The 12,040-nt window shown below is 45.0% G+C and overlaps 1 protein-coding gene across 3 annotated transcripts in view; it reads left to right on the top strand.

The window, feature by feature from the left end:
* Window positions 1-9,546, top strand: part of kcnj9 (potassium inwardly rectifying channel subfamily J member 9) — a 13,901-nt gene extending 4,355 nt beyond the window's left edge. For all 3 annotated transcript variants that reach the window (XM_062965377.1, XM_062965379.1, XM_062965378.1), the window contains exons 2-3: window positions 5,131-6,100; window positions 7,458-9,546. In XM_062965377.1, coding sequence (XP_062821447.1) covers window positions 5,167-6,100; window positions 7,458-7,774 — 1,251 coding nt within the window. In that variant the 5' untranslated portion in view covers window positions 5,131-5,166 and the 3' untranslated portion in view covers window positions 7,775-9,546. The remainder of the gene's footprint in view (window positions 1-5,130; window positions 6,101-7,457) is intronic.
* Window positions 9,547-12,040: the final 2,494 nt, after the last annotated feature.

Here is a 12,040-nt window from a genome sequence, read left to right as displayed (position 1 = left end):
ACGGCAACCCACAAAACAAAAAAACTACAGGCCCCTCCAACATCAAAATTTGACAACACAACCCATCATCCACGGCTCTAGGTTGATACAACAAAAAGAAAAGAAAAATAAAGTCCTAATTAGAGAGAGAGGAATAATTGCTTTTATCCAATTGCTGCCAGTTAGAAGGCTAAGCTCCTCCAACTTGGTCTCCTAGCAACCCAATAAAAAATAAGAAAAAACACTAAAAATAATTAAAAACACTAAAAAATTAATACAATAAAATACTATAATAACAGAAAATAACTAAAAATAGTACAAGAAAATAATAAAATATAACAAATAAAAAGATAACTTACAATAAAATTAATTAAAAAATACAAATAACGTCAAATAAAAATTACACGACAATTTTTAACCAATACCACCACCACTTTGACACAGCAACGCGTGGCCGGGCACAGCTAGTGCTAATATAATATTGTATGCAAATTTAATTTGTAAGCTGCTCTGAGTCCCCTTCGGGGTGAGAAGGGCGGCATATAAATGTAGCAAATAAATAAATGAATAAATAAATATTCCTATTGATATTTTCAGTGCTAGCATTTCACCCAAATGCGGGTGGTCTTGCCTGGTTTCGGAGGCTACGCAGCATCAGGCCTGGTTCATTCCTGAATGGGAGATTCAAGAGGGTCAGCTTCCCAAAAATCTTCTCCAACTCGGGCAAAAGGAAAGAGTCCTCTCTATTATTTCTGGGCTTCAAAGTCTTTCCAAGAATCTGCTAAAAAACCTCTCTGTTTTGCTTGGAGATCTCCCCAAGAGATGGGGTAGAGATGCCTTGCTGTTTTGTACCTTCATCCCCTAGAGATGAGAAAAATGCAAGAGCATTTGAATGTGCTCCATGCCAGGCCTTGTTCGGGGCTGGTTTTATGCCTCGGTGCCAAGCTTTCCTGCTCAGCCGGCAGGAAACAGGATTCATCTGGCAAGGAGAAGCCGAGGCAAAACCTGCAACGCAGGTGAGGCTTCAGCACCTTGGAGAGAAACCCGAAAGAATGCAGCGGAAGCGAGATGGATTTGGCCACAAAGGCCTTGGCATCTCCTGCACTTGGTGACCGTATTGGTTGTGGGTCAGCCAAGGGCACAAACCAAAAGGTTGGCATTATTAATGCATCCGTTGGCTCTTTTTGCAGATCTGAAGCCAGACCCCATCTGCCAAAACCCTGTGTAGTTTGGCTCCAAGCAAAGGACTGTATCTGCTTCTTCATGGTGGTTTTAGTCAAACAGGTTTCAAATTTTCGCTCAGCCATGGAAACCTATTACAATAGAGTTTCACTTATCCAAGGTTCTGGATTATCCAAGGCATTTGTGTAGTCAGTGTTTTCAATACAGTAGAGTCTCACTTATCCAACATAAACGGGCCGGCAGAATGTTCGATAAGTGAATATGTTGGATATTAAGGAGAGATTAAGAAAAGGCCTATTAAACATCAAAATAGGTTATGATTTTACAAATTAAGCACCAAAACATCAAGTTATACAACAAATTTGACAGAAAAAGTACTTCAGTACATGGTAATGCTATGTAGTAATTACTGTATTTACGAATTTAGCACCAAAATATCACGATATATTGAAAACACTGACTACAAAAATGCGTTGGATAATCCAGAACGTTGGATAAGTGAGACTCTACTGTATATCATGATATTTTGATGCTAAAGTCATAAATACAGTAGAGTCTCACTTATCCAAGCTTCGCTTATCCAAGCTTCTGGATTATCCAAGGCATTTTTGTAGTCAATGTTTTCAATATATCGTGATATTTTGGCGCTAAATTCATAAATACAGTAATTACAATATAACATGACTGCGTATTGAACTACTTTTTCTGTCAAATTTGTTGTCTAACGTGATGTTTTGGCGCTTAATTTGTAGAATCATAACCTAATTTGATGTTTAATAGGCTTTTCCTTAATGCCTCCTTATCTAACATATTTGCTTATCCAAGCTTCTGCCGGCCCATTTAGCTTGGATAAGTGAGACTCTACTGTACCGTAATTACAACATACCATTACTGCGTATTGAACTACAATAGAGTCTCACTTATCCAAGACTCGTTTATCCAACGTTCTGGATTATCCAAGGCATTTGTGTAGTCAGTGTTTTCAATATATCATGATATTTCGGTGCTACAGTCGTAAATACCGTAATTACAACATAACATTACTGCGTATTGAACTACAGTAGAGTCTCACTTATCCAAGACTCGCTTATCCAAGGTTCTGGATTATCCAAGGCATTTGTGTCGTCAGTGTTTTCAATATATCATGATATTTTGGTGATAAAGTCGTAAATACAGTAATTTAACACACTGATCCACCGGAGGCTCCATTATTATTTATATCTTCTTCTTCTTCTTCTTCTTCTTCTTCTTCTTCTTCTTCTTATTATTATTATTATTATTATTATTATTATTATTATTATTATTATTATTTATATCTTTTCCCACAAAAACTTCAGGATGTTCAAATACAAGGCAAAAAAGTATTTTCATTTTTTCTGACAGTGGCAAAACCTTTCTGTAGTCATTCTTCCCTGCATGTGAGAATGAAATGGTTAACGTATTTAATCCATCCTCCTCTTTTTAAATATCCCAACCTCTCCAAGACACAGAGCTTGGAAAAGTTCCATTTTTTGGAGGACAAGGTCCGACGTCCCTCTGCCAGCATCCCTAAAATGCACAGGACTTTTCCCAACCTCTCCTTGCCCTTCCTGGCTACGTAACGGTGAGTTCCCTAAATGCCCGGTTTCCTTTCTCTATCCTTTTCCCTGGTTTTCATGCGCCTTCGACCTCTAATATCTGCTCTGGGAAGCATCCCGGCACAGATCTCACCATCTCTCTCCCTTTCTCGGTTTCTGTGAGAAAAGGTGCCAACTGCAGCATTGGCAAGGCCTGGCTCCTCACCCACCCGCAGTGTGTTTACCTCCCAAGGAGAGAGGAATAATCCCAATATTTTTGCCACACGGAGATGCGTGGGCCCAGGTGGGGCTGAGAGCAAGGAAAACTGCAAGACGGGCACAAGATTCCTTGCAAAAGAAGAGACATCACCCTCATCCTGGCCAAATGAATAGGTCTCTTGATTTCTCAGGACCCACCTTTTCTCTAAAAGGATGCTGAATGCATTGGGCTGCATCGAAAGGGGTATTTATTTATTTATTTTTATTTATTTACAGTATTTATATCCCGCCCTTCTTTCTCACCCCGAAGGGGACTCAGGGCGGATCACATTATATACATATAAGGCAAACATTCAATGCCCATATACTAGGCATGTCCGATCAATGAAAAAAATGTTTCAATTCTCGTTTCTAAAGTAGGGGGGCACTGGCGCTTCAATATAGAAAGTATTTCCGATTTTTTCACCCCAAAATTTCGGATATTTCCGAAAATTCGTAATGATTCTAAATGTTTCTAAAATGGCAGACGCGCATGCGCAATCGCTACACACTGGGCTTGTATGGCAATCTTCCATGTGGACGCAGAGGACGTTAGCCCCCACCTTTGCATCCATCGTGGAAGCTTCTGATTGGCCGGGGAGTAGCAGCCATGTTAGGCTGCGCTAAGCTCCCATTCAAGGTAGGTTGCAGAAACAAAAAATTTTTTTTTAAAATATTTTAAAAAATATATTTAAATTTTTTTTGGGGGGGGGGGGGAATAACGAAACATTAAGAGACAATTAGAGAATGGGCCAACAATGGTTCGAATTACATTGCTGGTTGCGCTGTGAGACAATGTCTCGGAATGCGTATCAAAAAGCGAGAACAATCCGAAATAATTCCGATATACGATTCAAAACGATTTTTTGGACATGTCTACCATATACACATAGAACCGAGACAGAGACAGACGCAGAGGCAATTTAACCTTCTCCTGAGGGGATGTTTGATTCTGGCCACAGCTGCTTCATCATCCACTGTGATGGCACTTCCTCATTCCAACGTCGTAAATTGGTTAAATTTGCCTCCCCACTTTATAAGTGGTACCTTATTTCCTACTTGATAGATGCAACTATCTTTCAGATTGCTAGGTCAGCAATGAACAGGGGCTATTTTTTATTTTTTAATTGACGGGTGCTCACCCCACCACGGGCTGGCCTTGAACTCATGACTTCATGGTCAGAGTGATCTATTGCAGCAGGCTACTCACCAGCCTGCGCCAGAGCCCAGCCCCGGTTCTAGGCGACCTCATAAGACCATAGGGAAGCAAAGAGACCTCCAAAGACCATCTAGACGGTCTCATAAGACCATCGGTAAGAAAAGCGACCCTCAGAGGCCATCTAGATGAGCTCATCAGACCGTCAGAAGACCATAGACAAGGAAAGGGACCTCAAAGACCATCTAGATGATCTCATAAGACCATTAGTAAGAAAAGCGACCCTCAAAGGCCATCTAGATGAGCTCATCAGGCCGTCAGAAGACCATAGATAAGGAAAGGGACCTTCAAAGACCATCTAAATGGTTTCATAAGACCATAGGTAAGTAAAGAGACCTCCAAAGACCATCTAGATGGTTTCATAAGACCATAGGTAAGAAAAGCAACCCTCAAAGGCCATCTAGATGAGCTCATCAGGCTGTCAGAAGACCATAGATAAGGAAAGGGACCCTCAAAGAACATCTAGATGGTCTCATCAGGCCATCAGAAGACCATAGATAAAGAAAGGGACCTGAAAAACCATCTAGATGGTTTCATAAGACCATAGGTAAGGAAAGGGCCCACCAAAGTCTATCTAGACAATCTCATAAGACCATAGGTAAGGAAAGGGACTCTCAAAGGCCATCTAGACGGTCTCATAGGACCATAGATAAGGAAAGGGACCTCCAAAAGCCATCTAGATTGTTTCATAAGGCCGTAGCTAAGCAAGTAGACCTTCAAAGACCATCTAGATGATCTCATAAGACCATAGGTAAGCAAAGAGACCCAGCCTGATCTTCTGCTATCCAGTCTTTTAGTCTATTTGCCATAATCAAAGTGAAGATTTTGTAATCATTCAAAAGTGATATTGTTTCTATAATTATTTATTTCTGTTGGACCTTCTTCCATTCTTGTCAACCAACCCTCCCTCTGAGCTCTGTTTCCCTCCTTCCCTTCCAGCCTTGAAGCTGCTGTCCCGGCCTCCCCGGTGCTAATATGGCGAAGGAGAACTCGGCCTTCTCCGCCATCCCCGAGACCCCGGTGTCCGAGTCCAAAGTGGCCCTGCCTTCCCGCCAGCTGAAGCCGGCCCTGGCCCGGCGCCTGGGCGAGGAGCCCGAGAAGGCCGAGAAGAAGCGGGGCCGGCAGCGGTACGTGGAGAAGGACGGCAAGTGCAACGTCCAGCACGGGAACGTGAGAGAGACCTACCGCTACCTCACCGACATCTTCACCACCTTGGTGGACCTCAAGTGGCGCTTCAGCCTCCTGGTCTTCGTCCTGGCCTACGCCATCACCTGGCTCTTCTTCGGACTCATCTGGTGGTTCATTGCCTACTGCCGCGGAGATCTCGACCACCTTGGAGACGATGCCTGGACGCCCTGTGTCAACAATCTCAACGGCTTCGTCTCGGCCTTCCTCTTCTCCATCGAGACGGAGACCACCATCGGCTACGGCCACCGGGTCATCACGGACAAGTGCCCTGAGGGCATCATCCTGCTCCTTCTCCAGGCCATCTTGGGCTCCATGGTCAACGCCTTCATGGTGGGCTGCATGTTCGTCAAGATCTCCCAGCCCAACAAGCGTGCCGAGACTCTCGTCTTCTCCTCCCATGCCGTCATCTCGCTGCGGGACGACCGGCTCTGCCTCATGTTCCGGGTGGGAGACCTGCGCAACTCCCACATCGTCGAGGCCTCCATCCGGGCCAAACTGATCAAGTCCAAGCAGACCCAGGAAGGGGAGTTCATCCCCCTCAACCAGACGGACATCAACGTGGGCTTCGAGACCGGCGACGACCGGCTTTTCCTGGTCTCGCCCCTCATCATCAGTCACGAAATCAACGAGCACAGCCCCTTCTGGGAGGTCTCCAAGGAGCAGCTCCCGAAGGACGAGTTCGAGATCGTGGTCATCCTCGAAGGGATGGTGGAGGCCACAGGTAGGTTGAGGATCTCCAGTCACTGAACTTCCCCTCCACCAACACATATATTGTATTACTGTTTTATCTTTTTATAGTGTGATTTGTATTATGTTGCCTATATTTTGTCCTATGTTGTTTGGGCCTCTGCCCCATGTAAGCCGCCCCGAGTCCCCGCGGGGAGATGGTGGTGGGACATAAATAAAGATTATTATTATTATTATTTTATTATGACACAGCAAACAAGATAGATATGCTGGATTTCGTATCACAAAATCACAAGTCAAACACTTCCCAAGTGTCTAGGACTGTGTGATGTATTTTCGGATGATGCGTGCAGATCCCAGTAAGGTGGCCTTTTGCAGTTGGCAGATCGTAATTTTGTCAATGTCTATTGTTTCCAAATGCCGGCTGAGATCTTTTGGCACGGCACCCAGTGTGCCCATCACCACCGGGACCACCTGCACTGGTTTCTACCAGAGTCTTTGCAGTTCAATCTTGAGGTCCTGAGAGCGGCTGAGTTTTTCCTGTTGTTTTTCATCTATGCGACTGTCACCTGGGATGGCAACATCAATGATCCAAACCTTGTTCTTTTCCACAACTGTGATGTCTGGTGTGTTGTGTTCCAGAACTTTGTCAGTCTGGATTTGGAAGTCCCACAGTATCTTTGCGTGTTCATTTTCCAATACTTTTGCAGGTTTGTGATCGCACCAGTTCTTTACTGCAGGGAGGTGGTACTTGAGGCATAAGTTCCAATGAATCATTTGGGCCACATAGTTGTGCCTCTGTTTGTAGTCTGTCTGTGCAATTTTCTTACAGCAGCTGAGGATATGATCAATGGTTTCATCGGTTTCCTTGCACAGTCTGCACTTTGGGTCATCAGCTGATTTTTCGATCTTGGCCTTGATTGCATTTGTTCTGATGGCTTGCTCCTGGGCTGCAAGGATCCGGCCTTCTGTCTCCTTCTTCAGGGTCCCAGAGTCTTTGAAGTTCAATCTTGAGGTCCTGATAGCGGCTGAGCTTTTCGTGTTGTTTTTCGCCAATGCGAATTATGATGATGATGATGATGATGATGATGATTATTATCAGTTCAAGCCATCAATCAAACTTCATTACCATCCAAAGACCCAATTGGCTCAGTGGTAAAAGTGCACAACTGCCAACAGATTAATAAACTGATAAGTGTGTCCATCTCAGCTAGTTTTGAGATCTTGGTCAGCCAGTGAACCATAAGGGTTTTTTTTTAATCAGTTCAGATCTTAAACCATAAGGGTTTTTTAATCAGTTCAGGATTCTCCTCGTCAGAAGAAACCTGTCTTCTGCCCATTTTCTGCATAGTTTCGGATGTGTTTACAAGATCTCTCTTCTCTCTCTTCAGGGATGACTTGCCAGGCCCGGAGCTCCTACTTGGTGGACGAAGTCCTCTGGGGCCACCGCTTCATGTCGGTCCTCTCCTTGGAGGACGGCTTCTACGAGGTGGACTACAACAGCTTCCACCTGACCTTCGAGGTCCCGACACCCAGCTGCAGCGCCCGGGAACTGTCCGAGGCTGCGGCCCGGATGGACGCCCACCTCTACTGGTCCATCCCCAGCCAACTGGACGAGAAAGTGGAGGAAGGGACCGAGAAGGGGGGAGACGGGAACAAGGAGAGGAACGGGAACCTCACCAGCCCAGAGAGCGAGTCCAAGGTTTAATGGGGGCAAATGGGGGGCAAGAGAGAGCCAAGACTGGGCACCAAGGGTCAGGCTAATGGAGGAGAAGGTAGACCAAGCAGAGAAGCAAAGAGTAAGTAGAGGAACAGAGATGGTGGGCATTTCCTTGTGCTTTTGGATACTTTTGGAGTGGAATTGAGTGCTATTTCTGGAAGCCTATGCAACCAGAAATATTATAGGAAAACTAAACATAGGCACTAGGCATGTCCGATCGATGAAAAAAATGTTTCAATTCTCGTTTCTAAAGTAGGGGGCGCTGGCGCTTCGATATAGAAAATATTTCCGATTTTTTCACCCAAAAATTTCGGATATTTCCAAAAATTCGTAATGATTCTAAATGTTTCTAAAATGGCGGACGCGCATGCGCAATCGCTACACACCGGGCTTGTATGGCAATCTTCCATGTCGACGCAGAGGACGTTAGCCCCCACCTTTGCGTCCATCGCGGAAGCTTCTGATTGGCCGGGGAGCAGCAGCCATGTTAGGCTGCACTAAGCTCCCATTCAAGGTAGGTTGCAGAATCAAAAAAATTTTTTTTAATATTTTTAAATATATATTTAAACAAATTTGGGGAATTAATGAAACATTAAGAGACAATTAGAGAATGGGCCAACAATGGTTCGAATTACATTGCTGGTTGCGCTGTGAGACAATGTCTCGGAATGCGTATCAAAAAGCGAGAACAATCCGAAATAATTCCGATATACGATTTTTTGCACATGTCTAATAGGCACACAGAGAAAAAGAGATGAAGGTTAAGGGAGAGGTGCCATGGACACTGGAATTTGAAAAGAACAGCCTTGCGCTTGGCTCCAAACCATCGCTAAGGAATATCTTGTTGTTGTGTGCCTTTGTTTCCAATTTATGATGACCCTATTGCAGGGTTTTCTTGCGGAGATTTGTTCAGAAGAGGGTGTTTTTTGCCTCCCTCTGAGACTGAGAAAGTGATTTGCCCAAGCTGAGTATGGATTTGGACCCTGGCTTCCAGAAACCAGAGTCCAACAAACCACTCCATCACATTGAGAATAGGATGTTTGAGATTCGTTGTTTTGGGCTACAAGTGATAATCCCAAGGAGGAGAAAAGAAGAGACTGGAGAGTGAGAGGCATATCACAAAATGAGCAATGTTGTCCAGAGAGGTGTCAAAGGAACATGTCCTTGTCCTATTTGTGGTGCCTCTTGGCCTTTCTTCTGCTCCATAACTCTGCCAAGTTGCCCCTTGCTCAACCTCCCCGTAGGACACCCACAAAGACTCACAATTGCCCATTTTTCTTTCTTTCTCTCTCTCTCTCATGCACACACTTTCTTGCTGCTTCCCTGAAATAGTTGGATATTATGTCAAAGAAATGGTTTGCCCAGGTCTTTTAGCAAGGAGAGCGAGCCATCCAGGGATGGTCATGAAAGTAGTGCAGAAGGACCCTTGGCCGCAGGGTTTGGTGTCCATGAATTTTCAAATTTAATATTCTAATTTGGAGACAGGGCCTAGTTTGGACCGAAACCCAGAGCAGGTTTGCACTTCCTCTGTCTTGGGAGCCCCACCCCTGCCTGTTGCCACTGCAGCTTGTAGACTACAAGTCCCAGAATCCCCCACCCAAGGGGTACTTTTCAGAAGGGTGTTCTGGCTCCAGTTGCTGCCTGGCATCTTCTCAACCGGCATCACCAGACTTGCATGTGCCGATACTCCCGCCCACCCTCGACCCGTCCCTGACAATTCTGTATTTAAATCAACGAATAAAGCGTTTTGGTCCACTTTCCCTGCTCTTGGTTCTGTCTGCCTGAAACCTTCTTTGGCTCAGCTCCAGAGTCCATTCTTCTTCGTCACTTAGACACGATGGTGGTCTCAGTGCCAAGTCCAGATTGACCGGCTAACTGGATAGAGGGAGGGATTGCATTCATAAGCCACCTGGCGAATGCCCAGCGGGGCCATCGACTCTGAGAAAAATCCAAGACAATCAAATCAACAAGAACCAAACATTAATAATAGCCAACTGCACCATTTGGCTCTTATTCCATTTTATGAACTACCGTAATCACAGAAGCAACGGATAAGAGCTCAAATGGCAGTTGGACGAGGGCGGTCTGCGGATAGATTATGGGGATGCCATGGGAGAATCCCCCTTTCCTTGGGGCTGAACTCCATGGGAACTCCAGGGGCCGGGCTGTGGTGCAGGCTGGTTAGCAGCCAGCTGCAATAAATCACTCTGAACTTGTCTCCAACATACAAGAGTTCTTTCTCCCAACCTGGATTTGCCTAGTTTCCAACAGACCTCACACCTCTGAGGATGCATGCTATAGATGTGGGTGAAACGTCGGGAGAGAATGCTTCTGAAACATGGCCAGGCAGCCTGGAAAACTCACAGCAACACAATGACCAAAATGATGTAAAGTCTGGAAGCCAAGTGCTATGAGGGAACTGAGGATGTTTAGCATGGAGAGGAGAAGGTGAGGTTGGGCCATGATGTCTAAATATTTGAAAGAATGTCTGTCTTCTTGATTTTTCAGACTGCATGCATAATCCTATCCCCCTCGAGAGGGCACCAGAGACCAAACAACAACGACTTTATAGGGCATGGAATGCACTCAGTTTTCTTGGTGGTCTACCAGTGAAATCAGAAATAATATTAAAAGGATGAAGGGGGGGGGGAGAGAGATGTAAACATAAATGTTGCAGCTCCATTACAACTAACTGGACTAATTTTTTTCATGAGCTTTTGTGTAAATAGATCCACTTCTCCAGATGCAGAGTGAATTGGGATCTGGGCTGGCCAAAGGTAATTTTCAAGTGTAGGCGAACAGAATCCCATGGTAATTTTAAAGCGTAGGCGAACAGAATTTTGGCACCCACCCCCCAAACCAATCACTGAAAAATAAAAGCGTTGAATAAGCAAAAATGTTGAATAACAAGGAGGGATTAAGGAAAAGCCTAAATAAAGAACAACACTCTGAAAACAGGGGAAATCCAGACAGGAAACAATCAGGGCCACCTAACATCTCCCAACCAAGGATGTCCCCAGGTAGCAACAGCCAGGCTTTGCAACTGCAAGGCACCTCAATGCTAATCAAGCTGGCAAACTGCAACATTAACACTTGCTTCAACCAGAAAAGAGTTCTTTCTCCCACCCTGGACCTCCACAGATATAGAAACCCCACTTACCTAGCTTCCAACTGACCTCAGAACCTCTGAGGATCCCTGCCATAGATGTGGGTAAAACGTCAGGAGAGGATGCTTCTGGAACATGGCCAGGCAGCCCGGAGACCTGGCCTTGAGGAAGGGGCGAGAAGGAAGGAGTTTGCTGCTTTGGGGAGCAGAGAAGCGGAGTTTCTCTGCTCTGCAGGCGACCTCCTTCTTTGCATAGGCAGGAGTTGCCTCAATGGCGCCCCCTACAGGATGGCATGACAGGCAACTGCCTAGTTTGCCTCGCGGTTGAACCGCCCCTGATTGGGATGGCACTCCTTGGTTGTGATGTCAACTGGAGCTGAGTTTCTACCCACACCTTGCCACTCCTGTGGTCACATGGACTTGACAATTCCAAATGCAGATTGTTGGTGAGACTGTTGTTCTTATGACGACTTGACTGTGACAGATGATGATTTGCCACCATTGCTTTCCTTGAAGTTTGAGGCAATGTGGCTGCTTGAGATCACCCAATAGGTTTCCAAGGCACTTCAGCCCTGCGCCATGATCTTATATTTCAGTATCAATTTCTGGAGACTATTTTGCTCTGATTCACCCGGAAGAGCTTTGTCTCCATTGCCTTCTTCTGAGGCTGAAAGAATGCAACTTACCCAAAGGTTTTTCCTCCTGATCCAGGGTCCTTTTCAACATGTTGACATTTTGGTTCTTGCTGTTGACAATCCATTGGGTTGGGGGAAACCTGCAGAATGCATTCATCTACGATAAGAATTTTTCCAGCCCATTGTTTTCACACTTTGGCAACTTTTCCAAGACGTTTGTGACCAATGTGATCAAATACATTAAGAAACACTTGGGTCTGTGATGACTGCAATTTTTTTTAATCAAAATTACACTCTGTTGCATTAAAATTACTGAATTTTGGTTCAAAAACCTTGAGATGTTTCAAGCGACTTGCATTCTTTTGACCACTGTTTACAGACTGGCAAAGTCCCCTCCATTCATCATAATAGCATCTTCCCCACCTACACATGCGCAGACATACAAAAGCCTTCTGCCACAATGCGTTCTGCCATAGGTGGGCAAAGGCAGCCTGCCACATTGGATCCCATCCC

Source organism: Anolis carolinensis, unplaced genomic scaffold (genome assembly GCF_035594765.1).
Source record: "Anolis carolinensis isolate JA03-04 unplaced genomic scaffold, rAnoCar3.1.pri scaffold_14, whole genome shotgun sequence".
Classification (NCBI taxonomy): Eukaryota; Metazoa; Chordata; class Lepidosauria; order Squamata; family Dactyloidae; genus Anolis; species Anolis carolinensis.
This window is presented reverse-complemented; position numbering and strand designations above follow the sequence as displayed.